The sequence below is a fragment of the Harpia harpyja genome, chromosome 10 (genome assembly GCF_026419915.1).
Source record: "Harpia harpyja isolate bHarHar1 chromosome 10, bHarHar1 primary haplotype, whole genome shotgun sequence".
NCBI lineage: Eukaryota > Metazoa > Chordata > Aves > Accipitriformes > Accipitridae > Harpia > Harpia harpyja.
Window position 1 is genome coordinate 7678141 of NC_068949.1, and position 27438 is coordinate 7705578.

The window sequence follows — 27438 nt, forward strand, 5'->3', positions numbered from 1 at the left end:
TAGATGTTTTACATTTGTAGATGAGCAGAGGTATATTTTTAGATAAATATTTTCTTGTAAGGAAGTGCATTTAATACCATGTGAGCTGTTTTCTTTGTAAAAGCTTATTAATTTTGTTTTAAAATGTTGTTACAAGGTTGAAGGGAATTCAAAATAATGCCTAAAATTTCTGAGGAGACTGATAAGTTCACCTTCTTGTTTATAACTTTTGCTTGAGTTAGCTTTGAATAACTGGAAGGTCTTCGTTTTGCTTGGCCTCTTTAAACAGACACAACCATGTCCACGTGATTGCGCCACATTGGGAGCAGAATGGAAACCAAATATTAGTTGGATAACGACTCTTCTGCCCCTATGAAAAGGTAAAACTGTGATTAACTAGGTATAGCTGTCCAAAGTAAAATTCAACTGTTGGCAAGCATTAAAGCTTCTTAAATTGCCCTCTTTGCTTCTTTGAGCTAGAAATTCAAAATGCCAGAAGAAGCAACTTTGTCAATGTCATGCATAAAATATCAGCAATTATGAAAGGGTTTGACCAGAAGACTTCAGGATGAAGTGCAGTTGCAACTGCAGGTAAAACATGTAGGCAAGCAGGGGACTGATTCTGTGGTGCTGTTTGTAGCTCCTCATGCAGTGCAACTGCACCTCCCTCTTAGAGGAAGAACTGATTTTGAAGCAGTTTCTGCACTAGTTAGTGGATTACTGGATTTATTTGGACAATGAAAGTGCTGCTCATAGAAGATGCCTGAGACAGAACTGTCCTATTTTGTGTCCAGTTATGATCTCTGTATCTCCTGTGGGTTGGAAATTTCTATACTAAAGCAGTTACAGCTGGATCCAGCTCTGAGAATAAAGTCAAGCCTAAACTTCATTTAAAACCTTAAACTCTTTTCCTATATTGCTTCAAGCCTTGCCTTTGAAAGCTAGAGAAAATGGGGAGGAGAATTATATAGACAATGGTTCCAGCACATGATGCCAGGTATTCACTTTGGTCATCAGTAGCTGAGTGATGAGACCTGGAAGCAATTTGAGTGATGAAGCCAAAGTTTTAATTAGTTGCTTATGCTTCGAGTGTTACTAGTTTTGAGCCTCTGGGGGCATGTCTATGCTGGTAAGGTAAGCAGCACGAGGGCCTTTTCTGTGGCCCTGAAGCCAACTGGCATGGTTTGACCATGTCTATACAATTATGTTCCCTTGGCCTCTAAAACCAGTACCTGCATCCAAGTCTGGGTAGTGGCACCTCCCAAGACGTGCCTGGCTGTTGTTTGGGCAAGGACTAGATGGCCAGAGCCAAAAATGTCCTGGAGACTGTAGCAACCATTTACCAGCACTGACTATCGGTCTCTAGTGCTCAGGTCTGTGCTATGGCACTGTTTAATATAGTAAAAAAAAAAAAAAAAAAATACTAAGCTTGTGTGGGAAGGTTGGAAAGTGAGTCAGTTGTTACTGCCTTTCTTCCCTCTTGCTAGTGTCAGTGTGACTTGCCTTTCAGTAATTTGCTTGGCAAATAAACATTGCTGAAAATGCTTCCTTAGCATTTGAGATACTAATTTTCATCCTTATTGGATATCAGCCATTTACAAAGCAAGTTGACATCTATTTTGTTTTTTTCTATGCGAACAAAGAACTTGTACAACAAAATAAAGGAGATACAAATGATCTGTTGTGAAACTTGACAGGTTTTTTGATTTAGTATTGTTACGCTCTATGTTCCTATTTTCAATTAGTTTTGAAATCTGCTTACATACTCTGCTGTTTAGTATTTCTGTCAAAAGAAAGGAAGAGATTGCAGCATGTGTTCAGGAAAGACACAAACCAGGAAATACTGCTGAAGGAAACACTCGACTGTGCAAATAATTTGCTCCTACAGTGTGTTGCTGCAATTGCTTGGTGTAAAGGTAAAAGCATGCTGCGTTTGAGAAGGTATCAGAAAATATCATTAGGTTTCTGATATTTTTTCTTTTTCTTCCATTGGAAGCTCTTATTTTGGCTTGTGTTATTTTTGTTCAAAAAAAGAAGTCCGAAAATGTAGATGCTTTTGTTTTCATGGATCAGAACAAATACTGTTGAGAACATGAAGAAAATGAGCGTGAAGGAGATTTTGCTGAAAGTCCGACTTCCTCAGGCTTGAAGTATCAACAGATTTTAAGGGCTGCCAAACCAACCTTTATCAGCAAACACTGACAATAAACTGTGCAAGATCATGACCAGATTGGATGCAAAACAATAATCATATAAATATAAAAGCTGTAGCAGTTGCCAATAACTGTTAGTATTCTGCAAGCTTGATGGCCTGTGTGTATGCTTCCATGCTTAGGCTGGTTCTACTTTCAGGAAGTGTTGATTCTGCACCCACTGTCTCTTCATTTGTAGGTTTTCTGCCAGGAGTCGTATTAAATGTGTTACCCATTTGTCCCAAAGTATTTGGGCCTTAGTAGGAATATATCTTCGGTTGACAGGTTATTTTCTGGCATGACATCTGCCACAAGCACAGGTTGTTCTGTACTTATTTGCCCTTCATCATTAATTTTATCTCCTCTTGTCCCCTGCCATAGGAAGGCAACATGTGAGACAGGCTCCCAAGCTGTGCGCTCCATTTGCCGTAGCCAGGCTTTGCCTCTGCGGAGGAGATGGTCTCTTCAACCCAAATCCCTCATTTCTCACAGTACCCCTGGGAACACTACTTGAGATTTCCAATCAAGTTTTACATTTGGTTGAAATGGACCAAGGGGTTTAGAAATTATTATGGGGGAATCTGAGAGTGGATGGACATTGATTTCATGTGACCAACTTCCATTTAAGAGCTGACCAAAAACCAAGCTGTGGGTTAGTGTAAAGAAAAGTTTGGTGGTTTACAGAACAGGAAGGGATTGTTTTTCTCTTTTCTATTTCTGTCTTGCTGTGTTTATTCTATAGGAAACAAGCGTGTCTGAGGGGGGACCTGGGGAAGGACATAAAGTAGTCAGGGCTAGGAAAATACTGAGCAGGGACACTAAGTAAATTGTTCACTTCCGGTTGTTTGGACAGAATACTGCTGTGGCTCTACTCTGTATGTAAATATGATTACACTCCTACGGTATTGATCTCTCAGAAGTAGAATTAAACTTTTTTTAGTATTATTTGTTAGTGTCTCAGACATGTATTGTTGACAGCAATAAACTTGTTCATGTTGAAATAATGAGTGAAATTATCCTCACGAAGATTCACATGATTTTCCTTGAAATGTGCGTAGTAACTGTATAAATCTTAGAAAAAAAAATAATACAGTCATAGAATCATTTAGATTGGAAAAGACCTTTAAGATCATGGAGTCCAACCATCTACCTAGCACTGGACATAGACTCCACCACTAAACCATGTCCCTAAGTGCCACATCTACATGTCTTTTTAAATACCTCCAGGGATGGTGACTCCACCACTTCCCTGGGCAGCCTGTTCCAATACTTGACAACCCTTTTGGTGAAGAAATTTTTCCAAGATCCAGTCTGAACTTGAGGCTGTTTCCTTTCATCCTATCACTTGTTACTTGGGAGAAGAGAGTGACCCCCACCTCGCTGCAACCTCCTTTCAGGTAGTTGTAGAGAGTGATAAGGTCTCCCCTCAGCCTCCTTTTCTCCAGGCTAAACAATCCCAGTTCCCTCAGCCACTCCTTGTAAGACTTGCGCTCTAGACCCTTCACTAGCTTCATTGCCCTTCTCTGGACACGCTCCAGCACCTCAATGTCTTTCTTGTAGTGAGGGGCCCAAAACTGAACACAGTATTTGAGGTGCCGCCTCACCAGTGCCAAGTACAGGGGGATGATCACTTCCCTAGTCCTGCTGGCCACACTATTTCTGATACAAGAATCAACAAATCTGTAGAAATACTCCTTATTCTGGACTCTTAAAATATAGAAAACTTTGCAATAGGAGGAAAGAAGTGGAGTGATAGGAACTGTGTTGAATCTCTCTGTTGGCATGAGAGAGCATCAAAGCATCAGGCTGGCTTCCTCCCCCACCAGGCCTTCCAGCAACTGAGCATTTTTTGGTGTTCTGCAGCTTATTTGCCTGAAAAGATGTTGAAATCAAGATACAGTCTCAGTGTGAAGTCCTGATATGTGACAGCCTTCTCCTGTGAGACTTCTGGGCTGTAAAAGTCAAACCAATATAGAATTATTCTTTTGATGTATTTATTTATCCTGAAAAATATACACATGATTATCTTTTTGTATAGAAATTTCATTTTCGTTGTTATGCTCAGAACTCCGCCCTCTGAAAGGGACATTCTTTGACTCATTTGCTAAGTGTGAGGTGCCAATATAATTATTTTCTAGTAATACAATTAAGTTATATGAAGCTATTTATATTATGTATGTCACTCTAATCAAATACTTTACAAAGTTTAAAGAGAAGCTAGCCATTTATTTAGTGGTAATAACACATACTATTAGCCATTACCTACGCAGAATAAAGCAATGCATTGTTTCTAGTTTTTTAAAAGTGCATTTGTATGTCTCTTTTACCCATGGATTTCAACATTTTTTTCCCCCTTCACTGACCAAACAAACCAGACAAGTTGTTCAATGCAGAGTTAGTGATTAAAATATGCTTTCCAATGCTGGGCATGTGATAACTCTGAAAACTGCTTTTTATTTGAAAAATAAAAGTTAGAGTAATTTTTTATGTTTATGTTACAAGGGAGCCTTTGATTGGTGTATTGGTGTATCTTCCACCCAGAAGCACGGATCTTCTAGTATTCAGTTACAGGTATTTCTCCACCGTGCCTCTTGAGGCATAATGAAAAGGCTTCATCTTGAAGAGGTTTTTTGACATTCTTTGTTCTTCCAAATCAGGCAGATATGACTCAAGTGAAACAGAAGCAGCTGGGGATGAGAGCAGGAGGTGTTGAAACCACTTGTGTACAGGTCTAAGTAGATCATCCAAACCCACTAATTTTAGTTTTCCTGCAGACTCGATTTGCTTTCTGGGCTTTTTCTTTCTATGCTTTGTTTTAGTACGTTTGCACAGCACCTGTACAGGGATGCCAGGGATGTGCGAGTGGAGCTATTACGAATGTTTTGTTACAGCAGTCAGGTGTGTGAAGGTGTATTCTCCCTATTGTACTCATACACCTGTTTTTGCAAGCACAAGTTTGTGGTGGGCAATAATTATGCTGTAGGTTTCTTGCAGTTAGAGTTGTGGTTTCACAGCTGCAGCTCAGTAGCCTCTCTGTTCCCAGCAAACTTGCTTGTGAGTAACTTTATCATTAGGTGCCTTTTTAGGCATCTTGCTGAAGATGGAGAATGTGGTATTGAAATTTAACAGTGCACAGCTTCCTGAAGGCTATCAACTGTTTTACTTGCATATTTGTTTAGTATTCAAAACCAATTATTTTTTCAGTATCCGTGTAATTGGAAATTCTCTTAAACTTTGCTGTAAGATGACCGTTTTGCCACTGATTGTTAATATACCGGTGATGTTTTCAATAAAGGATTTCTCGTGAATATGAGCCCCCAGAGAGCTGTAGTTTAGAGCTGGCAAAGTGGTGAAAGGGTCTGAAAGAGATAGTAAATTAGCTTTGCAGTTACATGTTATTGAGGGCAAAGTGGGGAGGCTAGAGAGCTTTTTGCTTCTCACCTGAGAAGATAATTGCAGTAACCATAAGACTGTTTCAAAGGCAGTCTCAGAGGTGCACAAAGAGTAATGTCAGAGGAATTAGTTTCTCACTATAAGGGTTTTGCAATAGAAACTAGCCTATATCTGTGTGAGCATGTGTGGCAGTTACTGTACATTTAATTGTAATGTGCACATAATCCTGGATTATGCAGCCCATGTGAACTTTTAAGAAAATGGATACTTGGAGAGTTTAGGGTACACAGAGGGCTTTTCCTCCTTTCTGCCTGCCCTGAGGTGCAGTTTAAAAAAAAAATTACGTCAGTGCCCAAACCTCCAAGTCACACAGGCCCTATGCAGGATTAAAGTATGCACGTAGGCTGGCAAGCCATCAGGATAACTTATTTTAGGAAGTTAGCCCTCCCCATCTGGTGATTACTGTCCTTCAGCTGCAAGGCAGGAACCAGTGCTTTCCAATGCAGAAGGTAATGCACCTGGCTTAGGGCAGATATTTTGGTTTTCAACTGCATTAAGTTTGATTACTTGTAATCATGTGCTTGGTTTAGCTGCTTTTTTGGCCTCTCATTGAGGGAGCTTTGCCTTCCTTGGCTGCCATGGTGTGTGGCTTCTTATGTGTTAATGAGAAATAACCCCTCTGGTTTGTAAATTTTGTTTGCAGAAGCAATGGGAAATGTTTATGGTTGTGGAAACTTACTTTCTCTCTGGAATTGTTAAAATAGCTTTTTGGTAGTTTTACAGTCCTGTTGCTTCTTTTTATATAAGTCTAAAATACATCATTTTGTAACGGGCTTTTACATAGTACTGTGGCTCTTAAGGAGATGTGTCGGTTACTTCTAAAAAGTTTGCCTTTTAGAAAGTCATGTTTATTCACCATCACAGGGCTCAGTTGCCTTCCCATCCAAAGGCACAGATTGCTCCTCTGGTTAATGCAGCAACTAACTGCATGCAAAACCACCAATAAAGTTTCTTTCATGTATATTAAATGCCTGGGTTTTGTAAAAGGAACGATTCTGGGAATTTACCAGATGAGATAGTCCAGAAACTCTATTCCACTGTGGCTTTAGACATGGACAAAAAAATTACGTGAAGAAAAGCAGTAAGAAAACACTGAAGGTTTTAAATAATTGTGAATGATCAGTGTTTGGGAGTGAGTACTGATTGCAGTTCACTCTTCTGTTGCCTCTTAATTCACTTCTGTAGAAAGAGCAGCTTGCACGGTCTTGGTGGCTGAAAAGCAGGCTGACAGCATCTCCTGGAAATTAGATGCATTCAGGTGGTGATTCTACCTCATAAGCTTGTGGTTCAATAAGTGAAAAAATATGTAAATAAGTTGAAAAGACTGTCAGAGCTACTTTAAGGTATTCTCCACTGAAACTTTTAATAGTAGAAATATGGAGTAAAATTACACAGTTCAAACTTTTGTAATTTTTTTCTCTGTGTTCTAAACTACTGCAAAGAAGCAGTTAAAGTCCCATGCATCCCAAGCGTTTGCTGGCTGTAGTAGCCTGCAGGTTAGTATAGAATTAAAACAGAAATTATGTACTAAATGTTTTGATGGGAAAAGTGTGAATCATATTGTGCTTGTTTTTATTTTAAAAATAAATCAACATTCTGAAAATTCAATTTTTAACTTCCATCACACACATTTAAGCTACCACTGAAACTTGATTAACACTGTGACCCTAAGCAGTTGTTTGTTAACTGGTCCTAGTTAAGTTGAGTGAAGTTGATTGCTTCAGCTGTCTTTGTTAGCTGAATCCATGAGTAGAGCACATGAATGCCTTAGACGTGGATTGTCAAAAAATTTATGGGGGAAAAAAAAATATTATCAGGTGTGACTCTTTCATAAGGAAATTTTTTTTGTACTGGAAAAGATACCAGACATTGCATCATAAGGTAATGGTTACACGGTGTGATTGCTTGTCATCCAGGTGGAACGTATAGATCCGCTCTGCAGGAGCCAGCATTTGCATGAGTGATGCCGCCTTGGTGTGGGCCGGCGGTAGTGGAGGGACAAGGTGAGTATTTTGTGGATAGGTTTCACAGGAGCATCCTGACAGCAGAGGAATGGTGAGATGTGGGAATCCTGCCCTTAGCCTTCTAGTAGAAGGATTTTGTACGCTAACAGGTTCAGACTTTTCTTCTCACTCCCCTCCTGGACTTGATCTATGTAACTGTGTCCTGGTTCTGTCTGGTTTTTGTTCCTAGAGAAGTTCTGTTGTTATGGTCATTTTATAATCCCAGTTTTGACCCTGGAGGCTTCCAGCTGCGATCCTGAGCAGGCAACGTGGGGAAGCGGATGAAGTGCTGTCATGTTAGGGGCTGGTGTGTGAGCAAGCTGCCGTGGGGAGGGGGATGAGGTACTGGTGCGTTCAGAGATGATGGCATTCTCTAATACTGTAGTTGCTGAATTCCGAAGTCCTGTTCTGAACATCTGTGAATTATTTTATTTAGCAGCTTGCACGTAGGCAAATTTTCACAGGGTGGCAAAAGGCATGTCCCTGATGGGATTCAACACTTTGCTTCACTTCAAATTCCTGCTCTGAAAAAGACAATCTAGAACTATTAAAAGGTGCAAGAATCTTTAAAAGGAGCAAGAGGCTTTTTTCCAGCTTTTTTTGTCATTAAAAAATACTGTCTTAAGACAGCAACCTTGTTTTATTAAGAAGTGAGCTTAGATGGTTAACATTGCGAGGTTCTCAGCGGTATTATCGCAAGAAGCTTGGCTGATGCTCAAGTCAGGTGGTACCAATTGTGCACATATATAATCATTAATAGGTTTTATCATTTCGGTGATTATTTTACTTCGTTACATGCTGAGGCTTTTTCCTTTTAGGATTCGCTGCAACTGCTCGATAAAGCAAATGCCTAAAGTTTTCATTTCTGTAGGGCATACAACAGAACAGCAAAAACTTAGTTAATCACAAGTCTAATAGTTTATTTTAATTTGTCTTTTCTTTTTTAAGGACCTTTCAGATTATAAGCAAAAATCAAATGCTGTGAGCTCTCTAGCAGCCTCCTCCAACTGTTTGTTTTCAGTTCACTCAATGACTTTTTCTTGATGCTAAGACCTGTTCAGGCAGCCTTTTAGTCAGTGTGATTTCCCTTTGGAAAAGGAGCAGGTCTATCTGAAGGGAAAAAAGATCTGTCATCATTTGCAAGGTAAGTGATGAAAAGGTTAAAAACCTGGTCCTTATGTTACACTTGTAAGCTGGATATGTCCTTGCTGCTTCCCTGACACCTAAGTCAGAGAAGTCTGAAATAATTGACTGCCTCTGGGGAATAGTGTGGCTTTAACAGGTTTGCGCGCCCCCCCCCCCCCCCGCGATAACTGCAATGCTGCTGCTTAAAATTGTTTTTTTGAATGTAACATTTTAGTGGTATTAAGGACTTGGGATTTGAGTTATGAAGAAGCCAGTGCTTGATTGTGAAGGCAACAGAACTGCTTAGAACTTGCTTTTGAATGTCCTTAAAAAGGAAAAAAACGTGCTTCTAGGCAGGATGTAGTGCCAAGTATTTCTGGTTTTCTTAGTTTTCTATTGATATGTCTGCAAATACAAGCATGAGTTGGTACCAGTGACAATAAATCAGCTAGCTGTTGTGTGGTTTAGTGCAATGAGAATAAAAGAGTATGGAAGGTTGTTAGACTGATATTTGTATCAGTCTGTCTATTGTAATGTCACTCTTTCTACTTGCTATCGAAATTGCCTGATTCTGTATTCTACTCCAAAACTGGTGGTGTGACTCTTAACCACTTTCTAGTCAGTTTTTTTGAATCGATTCCTTGATATCAACCCGATTCATGGAGGTTTATGCACAGTTGTAGGTTACAAATGGTCTTGTAGATTTCTATGAAGAATAAAGTCCTTTTTTTTCTGTAATAAAGCAATTCACAGGAAGAGAAAGGATTTCTCTCTTCCCACAAAGGAGAATGCTTTCCCTGTCCTCATAGAAGGGGAATGCTAGGCAGTAATGCATAGAAAGCTTAGGTGATTTAAAAAAAAAAACAAAACCACAAAGTGCACTCTTCCTCCAAAAGCAGGCTATTACAGATCAGTAAAGAATGAATTTCAAAGGCAGAAGCTCCTTTTCCTCTGTTCTGCTATTGGGCTCTCCTGGCATTTGTCATTTGGTGTAGTTCCTCCTTTATTTGCCACTGCTGAGGCATCACAAGAAATTCCTTCATTCTCTGAAAAATTACATCTCCCACTTTTCTGAACAGACAAGGAGTTTTCCAAGAAACTGTAGATTTTCCTCTGTCAGTGTGCACTTGATCTGTAGTGCTCCATACCTCAGGGATTCTTTTTACCTCTGAAAATAGGACAGATGTTGTAGCAAGAGTACAGTAAGATTGAATTATTGTTTAACAAGACGTATCCAAATCTAGATAAAGATACAAATTTATGTCTGTGATAATCTTTTCTACCTAGATGATGTTCAATGGTGTCTCTTCCCTGCATTTCCCACACTTGCCTTTTTATTCCCCTTTCTCGAGGCTCAGGTTGCAATGTCTGTGGCTTTCCAACACCTGCAGCTGGGAAACTAAAGCCAAACCCAGACTTAGCAGTTACTTTGTGGCAAGATTTTGGAAAACATGGGTTTTATTGCTCTGCCTTTGTTATTGAATGGAGTGCACCAAGAAAATCCAGGTTTGCTGGCAATGCTCATTTTTTTTTTTTTTCCTAGGATACTTCCCTGTAGAAAGTAGCACAAGCAGATAGAGAGGATGGATAGACATCAGTAAGTTGTCCTTTTTTTGCCTTCTTTATAAGGAGAGAACAGATATGTGTGGTTGTTACAGTGCACAGTAGATGGTTAGGAAATATTAAAAAAATTATGCAGATAGCCATAAGCAATGTTTAGTTAGGTCTTTTATAATCTTAATAATTCAACTTTAGAGCAGAGTGTTATAGGCTCCTGCTGTTCCTCTCAGAATGGTATGCAAACAGGCCCTAGGATGGCTCCAAATTAAGGTGAAAATATTCAAGGCATTTAATTCACACCTTCAATGGCCATTGCCCAATCACAGTGTTCCTGAATAAATGCTTGATCTGTTTCATTATTTATAAGTCCTTGAGTGTTTAAAGTGTAAATTAGACTTTTCTAAAAAGAGAACCAATAAACCCCAATGTTGATTTGCTTGAGTAATGGCTGAAGGAATTGGAAAGCAAACAAGATTTACAAAACGAGTTTTTAATATGTATTTGTGATGACAGACTCTGAAACCTGCCCAAGAACTCTAAAACAGATTACCTGAATATGCAGTCTTCCAGAGGAAATGCGATGAATGGGTAGCTGCTCTGCACTCCATCTCTGTGGGTGCATGCTGAAACACTCATTTTCATAAAATAGTTTGGATTAGCATTTCATTGGTCAAAGGCACTCCCCCATGCATATGCCTGCCTCCGTATTATCAATCTTGCTTGCCTGTATTGAGAGCTCAAGTCCCACCCTATTTGCACAATCCCAGAGATCTATTTTAGGTTAATTTTGAAATACGGGTTTCTGTTTTGAGAGGTAAACCTACCCAAAGCTTGGTGTTTCCCGAGTGACAAAAATCTGTATTTCCAAATAAGTAATTTTTTTAGAATCAGAATGAAAATTAGATATTTTTCAATTTTCTGTAGAATGGAAATAAAAATGCAGTATTTTCTCAGCAAAACAAAATGAAACAGAAAAACCGGTCTCTCAAATTCACATGCATCTTGTGCATAAAGGAGCTGATGCCCAGGTAGCAAGTATCAGTAAAGGAGGAGGAACCAGAGGACCTTTGCTTCACATGCATGCATCTTCCAAGATCCTGAGGCTTATCTGTAGGGAAAGAGACAGGAAACCCTAATTGCTCCAACTTGGCAGTTTCCTCCTATGTTGAATTTTTGGGACTTGCATTTTCTCCCGTTTGGCAGGAGGAACCTAAAAGCCTGAAGAGCCCTGGCCTGTAGCCCTTCTTGCTGGTCACCCTGCCCCGGAGCTCAGGAGCCACAGGCTCAACCTGGAGATCCCCATGTTCTCGGGGGGATTTTGGGGCCAAGTTTGGCATTTGAGCTTGTCCAAGGTTGACACCACAGGTGTCAACTCAGGCTTCTCTGTGTTCTTGGTGCATGTAGGCACCGAGAGCCTGGTCTTGTATTCCCAGCCACCAAGAAGGTAAAAAATGAGGGAGATCTCTGACGAAAACCTGTTTGTGTTGCTGCAGCATTTGTCAAACCTGACAGATAGAGAGTATTTCCAGGAACTTAAAAATAGCGTTATGAGAAAATTATCAGTCGGGGATCTCAAGAGGAAACGGAAGGACTGCAAATACGAACGTTATCGCACATGGTCTGTAGTTGCCTCAAAAAAAGTCATTGCAGTCAGCACTAGGTTAATTCAGGAACACTTCTCAGCAGAAATATTTTTTGAAGTTGCATTTCTTCCAACTTATGCATGCTAATTTCTGTCTCGTTTAAGGACTGTTCAGGGTAAACTACATTAGTGCTGGTCGTTTCAGTTTCTGGTTTTAAAATCTGGCACATTTGCACTCAGTATGACAGGTTGCAGATGCAGTTTGAGTGCATTCAAAGAAAGAGGCAGAACCTGTTAATTAAAGAGGGGTTTGGGAGGAGAAAGCCTGAAGTTAAAGAAGGTGAACATAAAGGAAAGTGCTTGGACTTTTGGATTGAATGCAATGTCACAGATTTGGGTTAGATGAACAAAAATCTGGGCGATGGAAACTGCAGTGTGCTTGCAGGTGAGGATGTCTGTTCATAGGTGAGTAAATATTGTGTCTTTCTGCTGACTGTGGGTGCTACTGATCCCGTTTGCTGTATGAAACTCGCTTCCTCCCAGGAATGTTTTGTAGAAACTGTGACTGGACTCCTAGATGCTGGGACTTCCCCGGTGCATGGCATAAAACTGGGACTCAGTTGTGTGCACGGTGACTTTGCTGTGTCTGGGATGTGTGGGTCTGTCTTAATTACGAGGAGCTTGACCATATTGCGTTGATGTAGTAAATTAAATCTGAAATGTGTTATGCTAGGAAATAGCTGGTATGTGTGTCTGGGCTTCCACTGATGTCTCTGTAGTCACACAGCTAAAATTGGTTTTGCTTTGTCCTGACTTGGTACCTACTTGGCAGATGAAGAGTGAATACAACATTTATTAATGTTTATTAATATGGTCTCAATAAACCAGGTCTGAAACAGAAATGAGATTGGTTTTGTGATAATATATTTAAATGGGAAGGCCTGCGTATCCCTGGGAACATGACTCCTTTTAAATGCAAATCATTTTGTTTGCAGGTACCTAACTTAATAATCTATGCACATAATCAGAGAATTTGTGTTCCCAGGAGCTCAGTTCTGGCTGGGAATATACACGAACTTTGTTAATATGTATATTCTTTCCCCAAAGTACCAAAATAAAACTAAGACTTTTCAACATGGCAAGGTGTGACAGGCTTACTCTCAGAAGTGATCACTTTCAGTGCAAAAGCTAGTTTGTGGAGTTAAGTACTGTGGCAAGAAACGTCCATTACTTTGGAGTAATTTCTATCTTGCTAATCGTGGCAGAACATAGCTGTTCCAGAACCTGGAATTGTGTAAAGTTTCATGTTCCCATGCCCTCTTGTGCTCCAAGGTTTCCCTGTACTGGTTCTCCCTCATATCTGAGTGTTTAGGAAGGCAAAGTATAACTTTCCAATTGTGACTTCCATAAACTGGGCCAAATTCAGGAATAGATCCAATATGTGAATGGAGGTAAAACTTACTGATGTTTCTGTTCTGTCTCTCAAAATAACAAGACCATAGAATAAAGAACTGTCAGTCCATTCCTCTGGCTCTAAGTGTAGGGTTTTTTTTTTTTAATTTTCTGATGAAAGTTTGTCTGATGTCTTCCTAAGACATCCAGTGCTGAAGGTCTCCTTTTCTTAGAAGCCTCATAATCCTTCCTGGATTTATATGTCTGGCTCTTATTCCAGTTCCTGAATCCAGGGCTATGGACTATCAGCCCTCCATTTTCACTGTCTGACTTGTCTTTCTAATCTCTGACTAGTTCTTGAGTTCATTTGCTTTGCTTTTAGACGAGGACATTGTGTTTGCTCTTGTTTCTGCTGTACAACGTTGTTGTCCCTCTTTACATCACCTTTAGTAATTTCAAAAGCATTTTCCCTCATCATCTGATCCCAAGGAAATTCAGGGATAATTCCTCTGCTGTTTTTTATTTCTCACAAAAGAGTTTGTTGAAATACAGTAAAACTTATGGGAAACTTAATGGTACTAGTGGGTTTCCTTTATCAAAGGACATGTAACTGGAGTAAGCTTCCCTGATTCCAGAAAGCTTCATCACTGAAAAGCCTAACTCAAAGTTGCTGCATTCTGCCTATTTATGCATATCCTTGTTGTTGTTGTGTGCTGTGTCTTAAAATCTAAATCACCTTCAAAAATTGCTGTTGCCAAGGTCTTCTGGGAAATGAGACAAGAAACAAAGTGTTTGCTGGAATAGCCCAAAGACTTTTTATCTCACCGCTGACTGTAGTATGTGCATTTTTATTATTTCTGTGCTGTCTGGTAGGAAGAGGAATGTTTTCTTTTTTAAATGTTCCCAGAAATTTTAGCCTGTGTATTTTTTGTCTTGGTAGCCTTTCCGTTGTATGCGTGGGTACTTTATAAGGTAACATTTTTGTTAATGGTAATTTTCTTTGTCCGTACGTGTTGCCTGGTATGAGAGCACCCATCTGGGAATACTTTTTTCCAAAATTGGCAGCTTTTTTTATAAATAACAGAGAATCTTTTGTCAACCTTAGCAATCCGTTTCTGGTTCCATTTGCTAAAATAAAAAATAAAAGAGGAATCTCACAATTCAAGGTCTTTCAAAATTTTATTTCAGTAGACATTTTACCCTTGCGGGGTTGCCAGAGACTCAAAAGCCTACTTGGCAGACAAGCAAGCGGTCTGGGGGGCCGGGGAGGCTGCTAAAAGCCCCTGTACTAGGGGTGGTGGTGGTGGGTGGTGGTGCTGTCCTCCTGGCTGCCCCGCAGCCAGCAACCCTGACCTCCTTTCCAGCCATTTGGAGAACTGCTGCTGCTCTGCATATCCATGTCTCCTGACTTGGAGAGAGGTCAGATTATTAGTTTTTCTTCAGTTAGCAGGTCGATATGTTTTGAATGTATGTGTAGCTAGCTATTTAGAAATAGTTCCTTGAGCAAAATATGATTGATGCCTTCTCAATGTATGCAGTCGGAAGCTTTTAAAAGCCTTCGAATAAGAGCCTGTGTGTTTTGTAAATGCCTGAAATGTCTTTTTTACCTGTAAAGCCGGTAAGCCCACAGACAAGGGAGATCTGGAGCCAAGGAGCATGTGGAGGAGGGAGCTATAAGTCACTTTGAGATCTAGATGTGTCCTAAGTATTGCCTGTTGGCCTCTGCTGCAACCAGGATACCAGGCTAGATGGGTCTTTAGTCTGCTCTTTTACAGGTATTTGCATATGCAATTATACATTTAACAAAAAAAAATTCTGATGAAGCGTGACTGAAATTTTTTCATCTTAAAAAAAAAATAATCCTTTGTAAGTTATATTTTATAGGGGTTGAATTTTTAGTAGCAATTCAGTGTAAACCTTTAGATACGTTTTGAACAGAGCAATTGTGTTTGTCTTCTGTACAACTCAGAGTTAGAATGGGTTCAAAAGAGTTAGCAAATGTTAAAATAAAAAATTTTTCTAGAAGGAGAAGTTTTTGAAGACTGAAACAGAAAAAATGGTCCCCTGAAGGGGAAAGACATTCAGTTCTCATGTGTCTTGTGCAGACTTGTTTTGCTTTGCCACTTGCAGTGCAGAGTATTGTCGGACAGCTAGTAAAGGACTTTGCAGGCCACAGTCTGATCCCATAAAGACATTCTTGTCCTATGTTGCAAAAATACTGCTCAATGTAGAGAAAAGCCCCCTTTGATGTTTAGCAGCTCTGTTCGATCATGTTGGCTCCTGAGCCCAGTGATGAGTTAAAGGGAGGGCAAAATGTGAGAAGCAGAAAGTTTGGGAGGGAAGGGGGGTGATGGAGTGTGCCGCTGTCAGTGATGTGGGTGGGCAGGCACAGCAAAGTGCATCTCATGAGCTGGGTACAGAAAGAGAAATGAAATGTTGGAAAGGCCTCATGCAAAGGGTCCTTCTGCTACCTCCCTTTTTGGTTTAACGCCTCATAAATGTGGCCACTGGAGGAAGGGGGAGGGTAGGAAGCAGCCAGTGTAGTCATGGCTCGGGTACTCTGGGGAGGGAGCTACGCCTCTTTCCAATTTACCTTAGATTGCTGCTATAATAATTGGGAGTGGGACTCTGGATTTTGCTCTGTGTACTCTGTCGTAGTATGGTGGAGAAATGTAGTCTGTTGAGATCCAGCAAGTATAGTTAATCTTTTTGTAGAAGTACTGGGTTCTGTTGAGGCGTGGAGAAATAACATAATGATATGTTAAAAATCAACAAACTTGAGTCAGTCATTGGTCACTGGCATGCTTTACCTACTTGATTTATGTTTCACGACACTAAGAGGCTTTCTGTCAAACACTTGCAGAAAGGGAATACAGAAGCAATGTCAATGGCGTCAGTATGGGGCCTGGTGGTGACCTTACCCCGGTGAAATATTAGAGGAGGAACAAGAGGACCTTTCTGTGAACCAAGCAATTATCCTGCTGCTGCAACCCTGAGCATTAAAAAAAAAAAAAGGAAAAAAAAGTTGGTTTTGAAAAAGGATTTCTGAAAAACTGTTTTCATGTTTTCTTGTTTTAAGCCTTTAGAATTCATTGTTTTCAGTTTTTTTCTCTTAAGTATGCGAGGAAGGATGGGGAGCTTGGTTTTGTCTGAGATGCTCCTTTGCTGTCATAATTTTACAGGATGGGACTTTGCACAGAATAATGCATGCCCTGGGACTTAGAGTAAACTTGCAACTTGTAAACTTTGTCCCCAGCCAGACCCATGGCCTCCCCAGTCCTTAGTAGTATTTGTGTTAAGACAGTATAGTCTCTACAGCCGGAATTCTTTTTTCCTCTATCCCTGCTCTGTCCTCTAACTACTTAAAATTTCTGCTCCTCTCAGTGCTGCTCCGTGACCCAAACTCTCTGCTTCACTGCTCCCTCATTGCCCTCTGCTTTCTCCTGGGCATCCATCTCTGCCTTTCCACAGTCACCCTTTATCTGTTCACCTCTTGCTTATCCTCTCAAAAAGGGGGGGTGGGATTAATAAAAAAATTAAGCTAGGTTTATATACCTAGGAAAGCAAGTACTGAATATTTTGTGAATTTAGTAGTTAGCATTTGACCATCATGCTTTCCTCTTCTGGTTTCTTTTCATGCTTATTTGTTACGTTTTGATGTAGAGTGTAAATGCTGTGGGTCAGATTTTTCAAAGTCATGTATGAGTTGTGTATGGGAAGTACTGAGGTGCTTCTCCTATGGCTTTATGGGACTCTGGTCCTATTGTTTGTGAATGTGGAGGGAAAACGGGGAGGAAGGACCATGATTCTTAATGTCCTGCAGGATAGGCATACATATGGTCTGAACTGATAGTGATTGCAGTGCTGCTGCCTTTCCCCAATGGGGAACTGTCTCTAAAATGTCTTCCATCATCTTGCTGTGTCATTTCAGCATGGGGCAGGAGTTGTTAGTGCTAGGTCTCTGTCTTCATGCTGTCTGGGAAGCACTAACACAAGAAAATGGGTCACCTTCACTTACAATGGACCCAAACTGGTACTGTACAATGCCTTAAGGACAGACCTTTTCCCCACAGTACACAATTCTTACAGTGGCTCAAGGTGGGAAGTTGTAAGGTCCATGTGGGAGGACTAAGAATAAAAGCCTTAAACCTGAACTTGTCAAACTGCTAATTTGGCTAAAATAGTGGGCTGGTTTTAGCTATGCTCTGTAATTGCTTGGAGACTGTGGCTGCACATGGAGCGGGATAAGAAAAGATGGGCCAGGATGGCAGCAAAACAACCTTGAAACAACCTTGGAAACTTCTCAGAGATCCCTACTGATGATGGGAGGATGGGGAATAGAAAATATGTAATCCAGGAGATGGCTTTGTAGAATTATCCTATTTTTGTGTATGAACCTGAAGCGTGGGTCTAAGTAAGTTCATGATAATGTTGAGAATTTACTTCTGCAATAAAGTTTTCATTTTCCATTGACTTCTAATTTATTGCTATTTAATCCATCCTATTCTACAGACATACACCTTCAAATGTAGAAAAATAAGTTTGTGATCCAGGTTTAACTATGAAAACTCTGTAGAATATCAAAAAAAGCAACTACCATTTCAACTGATCCATCTAATGCCTTTCTATAAGAAAATAATCCCTATTTTCAAATTGCTTTACAATCAGTGGCAGACAGAGGAAAGCAGTACAGAGATACAGGTGTTTTTTTAATGTATGTTTGCTCTGTCTAAAAGAAACCTGGTGTATTGCACACTGTAAACATTGCTCCGGAGTCACCAAGTAGAGGAGAAGCTATCGGGTGTGTGCAGGTGGAACTCGGGTTCTGCCACACATTCTTAAAAGTCCTGAGCAGACACAGGTGGGACTGGCACATGGAGACCTTCCTTGAATCTCTGACATCCCTCTGCCTGCTTTGGTTTCTTCAACTTGACCAACAGAAGATGCAAGCGCAGAGGCACCAATGGGAAGGCTGTTCAGCCTTTGGCAGAAGGTTTACAACCACTTGGTCTGTCTGACATTGGGTTTCCCAGCTCCAGGGAAGATGCCTACCTGGATGTTGGCCCAGCTGCTCCTCATTGTCACCACCACCAAGTCTGAGCTTGTCAGCCTGCTGCTGTCCAGAGGTGCTAACTTCAACGGCTCTTTGCAGAGCAGGAGTTTCTCATTACTTTAGGCTCCCCACTCTTGCTATCCTTGCTTGGTTGGTTTTCATTTTTTAATACACTAGGTGTGAAAAACCACGACTGCTTTAGAGCGCAGAAGTGATGAGTTTCCTTCCATCTATTGACAACTGTTGGTATTTGCCCTTACTGCAGCTCAAAGAGTTAGTGTGTGTGTGCGTGCGTGCGTGTGTATGTATATATATGCCTTTTAAGGACCAGTTTTTCTTTTCACTTGTCTTTTGGAAATTTACCTCCTTTCCCTTAAGTGAATAAGTAATATGTCACATCACTCATGTAATGTACCGTGCCTCTGTGGGTACAGGACATCAGATACCTGATTCTTTCCTAAAGTCACTTCTTCCAGGTGGGTACCATGCATAATTCCCTTAGGCTAAATTCCACTGGCTGAAAAATTCCTATTTAGTGTTCCAGGGTAGGAAATGCCATGTATGCTTAATGTAAATTCGCTGACATGGTATTTGGACTTGTTATAGAGACTTGATTAATACGCTGAATTGAAAAGTATGTTCTGTGTGAACAGCAGAGTGTGATTTTTTTTAATTATATTTAGCCTTTTGTACATCATACAGCTGAAGTAGCTGCTAATGTAATTTGGCAATATCAGAGGTTAATAATGCTGTTGCAGGTGGTTTTATCCTTTCATCAACTTGGAAAATAAGAATAACAAGTTTTAGACTGTTTTCAAAGGAAGGATAAGTACATTTGGATGATAAAAACTTTGATATTATACTTCTGCCTTGGCTTCAGACACGCTTCATTTCAGGCTTCAGCCCTGTAGCTTGTGAGTGCTCAGGTGCTTCTGGGATCTCACAATTTTCTGCACTGAACAAGTTGAAGCTGATCACAGCCCATCTAGTAAGTACTGAGCATGTGGAAGGCGACACGCTGTTGTTGTGTACAAGAGCCTTGTGAGGGTACGGTCTGTCCAATTTGTATTTTGCGTGTCTGCTTGCTTAATCAACTGCAGTTAGGTATGTCTCTTCGATGTCACTCGGACTGACCATCCACGATGTGTGAAGTCCTTGGACCCACTGTTGGGCTCAAAGTTGAGCCTTTGCCTGGTACACTTCTTTAGTACTAGTGTCACTGGGGAGGTGGGATGTGCTCCACATGCCTTGAGCTCAGTGACTGCAGAAAGAGAAACTGCAAATGCCTTTTAATTCTTAGAAGTAAAGTACTGCAGGTATCATTCTACTGGAATCCTATTTTCTGATTCATGTGCCAGCATAAGGGTGGTTCCCAGACCAGTCATAATTCACTCTTTAAAAAAGGGCTCTGCTAAAACATTCAACAAAAATAATCCTAAGATGCGTCTAAATCATTTAATAAGTAAGTCCTCACTGAACACTGTGCATCTGCTGTCTTTAGTAGAGCATAAACTGCAAATTCTGTATTTCATGGCTTTTGCACCTGAGTCCCTCGTAATGCCCTTCCCATAGAAAGATCACCTTCTGTGGAGACTGATCTGTAAAAGCAAACCTTTCCCTATTATTTCAGTCTAATGAAGATTTTCAGCTTCTGGATTCCTCTCAAAGGAATAGTCTAGTGTAGAACTGTTGTTATAATATTAACAGCATTCGATAATTTTTATTTTTGTTGTCTTGTTTTTTAGCTACTTGTTGAATAATTCCCAACAAGCTCAGATAACATTTCTGAGTTAATGTCATTACTTTCAGAAAAATGCATTATACCTAAAAATAATAGATCTTTCCTCTCTTGTACAGTCTGTTGGTTTCTTCCTTTTTTGTTGTTTCTTAGCCAACAGCTTGCTTGACTTTGATTCTTTGAGGCTTATTCTGTACTAATCCCTTGGAAAATCTGTATTGTCTTCCCACAAGACATCTCGGTCATCAATCAGGCTTCAGTGAAGGTTGAAAAGCAGCCAAATTGTGGTCTCCACACAAGATGAAAAGCTGTTCTTAAAATCTACTTGTGTTGGTGTGCAATCTAACTTTCACATCAGTCTTTTTTTAATTAGCTAGGAAGAATATCACTAAGTATGGTCCCTGGTGTCCTTTTCAATGGCTTGTGCACACATGACAAGAAGTGCAGGGAACAGTGCTGAAATACTATTGAACATTTGGGCATTTGGGTAACTTCCCAGGAGTTTGGTACGAGAAACATGCATCTACGTGGACCACCTCTCTCCTCGCAGTGAGTGGCAGCATCCTGTTCAGGTGCCCTCAGCAGACTTCGACCAACTCCTCATCCCCCCATACTGTAAAATTGAACTTCCAATATAATTACAGAAGAAGAAATGTAACTTTTATAACAGCTAGAGCAATGTTTGAGCTTGTTTGTGTAAAAATTACAAAAGCAGATTGTCTAAACTTACTGTATTAGCATGTTGCAAATATCAAGGGATGAGTTTGCTTTTGTGCTTGCATGTGTGGAGAGTTAATGAACAAACTGTTGATGCAGTCACATCGAACTGTATGTATTCAGATTTATTGTTAGTACGTTTCCTCCCTGGCATTTTAGGCCAAGGACAGAGGCAGGATGTAAGGAACAAAATTACAGATATCTAAGGGGTGGGGGTGGTGGTGGTGGAGGATACCCACAATGTCAGATTCTTTGTAAAATAGAAGAATAATACTTTAAGGATGGCTATTAAAAGGCTTATTTGCAAACTGCTGTCTCTTGAAGAGAAAGTACAAGTGCCTCATGAATATCTGAAGAAAAAACAGTCCATTTTTAAGAACAAAAGAATCACTGTATCAAAACAAACCAAATAGAAGTGCTTTGTTAAATCAAGCAGATAGCTGTTAGAGAGTGCAACAGAGGAAAGTCAAATGAGATGCAGAATTCAAAGCAGTGAGGTCAGTTAAGTAGTAGCAGTGTTTTATTAGAGACTGTATGAAATTCATTATCACATCAAGATTTTAAGTTGATTAAATATTTTTTTTTTAAAGTATGTAACTGCAATCATTAATTTTTAATGAACATGAGAGAGTTGTTTGAGCTCTTTAGCCCTTGTAGAAGGCTGAGTTTGGCAGGTCAATCTTCTAGAAACTAGGCAAGGGAGGATGAAGCCTCCTTGGACAAAGAGCAACAAACCATGGTGTACATAGTCTATACCGAACCAAAGCTACCTGCAAATGCCAGGTAGTAAAATATCTGGTGTATGTCACTAAGGACACTGTTAAAACCACTGTTGCCTTGTTTTGCAGCACTTTCCTCTTATTTTAGACTGCGACAGCTACATATATACTTCTTTTTTTGCAATCCTTAACATGCGAAAGGGCTCTGGTATCAAGGCCCTCGTATCTTGCCACTTCCAAATGCATGCTGTGCCATGAGGAATTTATATATGCCTTTGAGATATGTATTTTTTTTTCTCTGATCACTTGTATGCAGTTCATGGGAGGGTAATCGCTACTTTCACAGGGGCATGGCCCCGCAGACTATTCTATTAGCAGTCAGAGCTCTGCCACGATTATCAGTCTAATTCCTTTAGCGTTGCATATGCTGGATTTCTCTACAGGCAGTGCGACTGCGAAGTCCAAAAGTAATTTCCCTTTGCTACTGTCGTTTCAATCAAGACCTACTGATGTTAGATTATATTAATAATCTTGAGTTTTGTAGAAACCAGGGGCCAGTTTTCATTATAGGACAATCTTTATTTTTTATTGTTTTAAACAATTTTCAGAGGAGAGAAATAAACCCTCTTTTATATGTCGTGATTGCTTATGCATCTGAAAGCATTGTATTGGCAGGCAGCTGTGGTAGCTCTGTGCCCTTGTAACTTGTGCTGTGATGCCCCTTTGCTCCTCATGGATTTATTAGTCTTCAACACGGGAGAGAAGACAGAAGCTGTTGATGCTTTTCCCCTCCCCTATTTCCTAATTATCCGTTGCAGTATATTTTTCCACTGCTGTCACAACTCTCTCCTAATCCCTTTTCTGTGTCATTTGGTTACTTCACTTGCCCCAATTCTTCCATCCCTTAAGCTCCTCCTTTTCCCACCAAGAATTTGTACGCGTAATATTTTCTATGAACACTACCTTATAGATTTGCTATGTGCAGGTGGCCCTTGTTGAAATGCTTAATGCTGTGTTGTTTACAGGCAGAAATTGCAGATTTTTATTTTCTTTGAGAGCCATTTGAATGGAGGCATAGGGCCTTCTGTTGGGATTAGTGCTGGTGAAAAGGTAGCCAGAACTTCGACTTTGCCTTCAGGTCTGAACAAGACGACTGGAAAAAAATCAAAACAACTGAAGCTGTTAGGGCGATTGTGGTGTTTGTTATCTTGGTGTTTTTTTCAGGGAGCCTTTTCTTGGGGTACCTTTTGTTCAGATGACCTCAAATTTGCATTGCTGACCGACCTTTGCATCATCATTGAGGCACAATAATGAGGGCAATATACAGAAGTTGGTGGAGTTTATAGATTTTAGAGAAGTTGGTGACTAGACATAAACCCTTTGAACTCTCACAGGGTTGGTAATCAGCTTGTTTTTCCTGGTGAAATCCTCTTTTTATTAAAACTAGTGGTGATCTTTCAAAAGCTGTATGCCAGTTCAAGCTGCTGGGTCAGAGTATAATTGTACAGATGGTATTGCACAAGAAATGGTGCTGATAGCCATAAAACGCACGGGTAGTAACTGTGTTTCTCGTGGCTAAAAAGGTATTGCTCATCTAACCTGAAACCAGTCTTTGGTGCAAAGTTATGGATGTTTGGCAGTATTTCCTCCTGTCACCTCTATTGTGTTATAAAAAGTAGTTTCAAAATAAACAATTGAAAAAATGTTACTGTGGTGTTTTCCTCAATAGGACTGTAAACCAGTTTGCTGAGGTTAAGAGCAGTAATTAGTTTTACTGCTTTGTCCAGAAAAAGCATAGGCCCAACTCAGAGCCACTCCCCCCAGATGAATATATTTATACAGAGCTGCTGTTGTTATAAAGTGAAGGTGTAAGAAAACTTTACTCTGCATTTTGAAATAAACTATTTGGGCCCTTAATAAAGGCAGTCGTGATAAATATTTTTAGCTAATTTAGGTGTTCTGCAGCTGGTGATGTTCACAGATTTTCTTCGCAACTGTTGATGAACTACAATAAAGATAATTTCATTCAATATTTCAGTGTGAAGAAAACTGGGTAGTGTTAATTTTTCAGAAAAATGAAATCTTAGAGAAGTGTTTATAAATACTGTGCATGCAAAGCTGAGGCACCGGAGTGCAGCGTTTGGGGTAGTTAGTAAGGCTTGATATTTGGAAAGTAAGTTGAGTGTTTTACACAGGAAATTATGTACATCGTGGGTACTGTGAACTGACTAATAGAGCTGTTAGGTATGACTTTTAACTGACAGAATGGGACAAGAAAAGAAAAAAAGCATGGTATATATGTTGAATAGACAGCTGGTCCTAATTAAGTACTACCTTTGTCCTGGTAGACCTAGTTTTCATGTCTTTGTGCTGCAGCTTAGTTTTTTGTTGCAGAGCAACTCAAGGTATAAAACCTTTTTTTTCCTGGAAAGCTTTATGTAACTGTTTGGTTTTGTTTTGTTTGTTCCCCCCCTGCCCCGATGTGTCACTCTTGCTGCAGAAAATTTATTCCGGTTCTGGTTGTTATTTCAGTGCTTTCATTTGTTTGAGGTGAGATTGGGTGATGATTGCTCAATGGAGGAAAAAACCCTTGTAATTTTAAATATATAGCTGTATATGATGGGTCTCATTGTCAACTTAAATTATTGTGCATTGCAAGTGCTTCTTCTAGTATTGTCTGAAATAGCTGCAGTGTCAGAGGCAGTTTTTCATTACAGATAATAAGCTTCAGACTTTTTAAACCTCACTCAAAACATAAAATACCAGAAACCCTAGTTAGAAAACAGTGGTTTTAGTGTTGCAGTTGTTATGAAAATACATAAAAATGTAGATGCCCGTATAAATTTCTCCCTCGTGTGTTTATTGTTTTTGCAGGCACTATCCTGGTTGATAATATGCTGATCAAAGGGACAGCAGGAGGGCCGGACCCCACCATTGAACTCTCCTTAAAGGACAACGTAGATTACTGGGTGATCCTTGATCCTATCAGCCAGATGTTATACCTAAATAGCACTGGCCGAATTCTGGACAGAGATGTAAGTTTGGGGTTTGCTGTTTGTTTTCTTTTCTCCCCATAGACATCAATTTCTAAATCTGTGTGTACTCATAGAAAGACTGTAAACACAAGACCTGCTAGAATATAATAGCTGTATCCATCTTTTGTTCCCAGATGGATGTGAACAGGGCTAATTTGATTCTTTATTAGGACTTATTGGAAGCATGCAGAAACTTGATCATGCACACAATTATTATATGTGGACAAACACAATAATAAAGACCAAACAAATAGATGTGTGGGTTAGCAGAAATATATATCGAACCAAACTTGACTTGTTTACTGAATTAAAAACATTTTTATTCTTGTTTGCTTCTTTTGTCTGTAAGAAGTGCTGCTCACCTTGTGTCCCGTGACACTTATTAAAAGCCTACTCTAGCTGTGTACATTGACTTAGAATCATAGAAACATTTAGGTTGGAAAAGACCTTTAACATCATCGAGTCCAGCTGTCAACCATGCCCACTAAACCATGTCCTAAAGTGCCTTGTCTACACGCTTTTTGAATACCTCCAGGGATGGTGACTCGACCACTTCCCTGGGCAGCTTGTTCCAATGCCTGACAACACTTTCAGTAAAGAAATTTTTCTTAATATCCAATCCAAACCTTCCCTGCTGCAACTTGAGGCCATTTTCTCTTGTCCTATCTCCAGCCACCTGACAGAAGAGACCAACACCCACCTCACTACAACCCCCTTTCAGGTAGTTGTAGAGAGCGATAAGGTCTCCTCTCAGCCTCCTTTTCTCCAGGCTAAACAACCCCACTTCCCTCAGCCGCTCCTTATAAGGCTTGTGCTCTAGACCCTTCGTCAGCTTTGTTGCCCTTCTCTGGACACGCTCCAGCACCTCAATGTCTTTCTTGTAGTGAGGGGCCCAAAACTGAACACAGTACTCGAGGTGCGGCCTCACCAGTGCCACGTACAGGGGGATGATCACTTCCCTTGTCCTGCTGGCCATGCTACTTCTGATACAAGCCAGGATGCCATTGGCCTTCCTGGCCACCTGGGCGCACTGCTGGCTGATATTCAGCTGGCTGTCAACCAACACCCCCAGCCCCTTTTCCACCAGGCAGCTTTCCAGCCACTCTTCCCCAAGCCTGTAGCGTTGCATGGGGTTGTTGTGACCAAAGTGCAGGACCCGGCACTTGGCCTTGTTGAACCTCATATAATTGGCCTCGGCCCATTGATCTAGCCTGTCCAGATCCCTCTATAGAGCCTTCCTACCCTCAAGCAGATTGACCCTGCCTCCCAACTTGGTGTCATCTGCAAACTTACTGAAGGTGCACTCAATCCCCTTATCCAGATCATTAATAAAGATATTAAACAGAACTGGCCCCAATAGTGAGCCCTGGGGAACACCGTTGTGACCTGCCGCCAACTGGATTTAACTCCATTCACCCACAGCCCTGTGGGCTTGTCCAACCAGCCAGTTTTTTACCCAGTGAAGAGTACACTTGTCTAAGCTATAAACCGCCAGCTTCTCAAGGAGTACGCCATGAGAGACAGTGTCAAAGGTCTTACTGAAGTGCAGGTAGGTAACATCCACAGCCTTTCCCTCATCAACTTAAGGTATGTGAGAGAGAGCAAAGGAATTGTGAATGTTACAATTCACTTATAAAGCTCGACATATTGAATTGAGGATATGCTAGTTTAGATTCTGTTTTTAAGGCAGCATAAAATTTGTGTGGTATGCTCGTTCCTGATAGCATTAAAGAAATATTGTCAGGCTAAGTTTGATTTTTATAAAAAGAAAGATTAAAAGCACAAAACAAATAGGAGTGTTCTCATCTATGCTAATTTCATTGAAGAGAAACACTTTAAAAATAGAGACATTTTCTTACAGTGTTATAGCATTGCTGCCGTTCATCAGAACCTGAAAGGAAAATTGACTCAAAAGTGACTGTAATCAACATGGAAAGAGTGCTTTAAAGATCAGGAGTTCTTCTTGGAGTGCATGAAATTTTGTTTTATATTAGCTTGATTGATTAATTTGTCTTCTCCGTGTGTTTTGAGATACATTCATAAGTACCAGAAACATGTGACTTTTTCTTCATTTCCATTTTTAGTTTAAAAGAGCTAATTGAATTCAGCTGTTCTTAGTTTAGTTTTAATTCACAAACTGTTTTCTTATGTGAAGCAAAGGTATGCAGCACAAAACATGGCACAGTGGACATGGTGGCAAAAGACTTCCTGGTGCATCGACAAAGAGTCGGCATTTTCTTAAGTGCCAAACGGCCGACTGCCTTTGAGGAGACAGGCAGGTGCTGGAACATGTTTGGCTTCTCAGTTTTATTTTTAAGTCAGAGCAAAAAGCGAGAGCCCTTAATGGGAGGTGAGGCTTAAGAACCACTCTAAGAAATGTAAGGTCAATTCTTCATCAGCCCACGCAAGTCTGCATATCCATATGGCATTAGGAAGTGAAATTAATTCCTGTTAGATCAGTGCTAGTTCTTTTTTCAGTGCCCTTTTTAGTGACACTTTTGCCTCTACAGGTTCGTTCATCTGAGCTGCTTTACCAAAACAACCTTGCCAAAGTATTTGATTTCTGATACTAGTAATAGTCTAGTTAAACTCACAAATACTTCACATTATTATGAATATGTATGGACACTTTGCAGTGATGTTCTTTGCAAGAAGTAGACTCAAGTCACAGGGAAACAAGTGGAGGGTGTACATTTTCTTAGTTATATATAGGCAATATTGGTGTTTTAACATTGGTATTTGAGGGATTATTTCCTCATTTTTTACTATGAACTGTTACACTTCTTATCCCTAGTACTGTAGTGCTGGGTAAAATTACTCATTTGTGTTTATTAAGGTTTACTGGATATGAAAAGAAAATTTGAGATTTAAGGTAATTGAGATTTTGGCT

The 27438-nt window shown here is 40.2% G+C and overlaps 1 protein-coding gene across 8 annotated transcripts in view; it reads left to right on the forward strand.

Moving 5' to 3' along the window:
• Nucleotides 1–27438, forward strand: part of PCDH15 (protocadherin related 15) — a 725853-nt gene that overhangs the window by 411239 nt on the left and 287176 nt on the right. For all 8 annotated transcript variants that reach the window (XM_052799247.1, XM_052799249.1, XM_052799246.1 and 5 more), the window contains one exon: nt 24388–24548. In XM_052799247.1, the coding sequence (XP_052655207.1) occupies nt 24388–24548 (161 nt within the window). The remainder of the gene's footprint in view (nt 1–24387; nt 24549–27438) is intronic.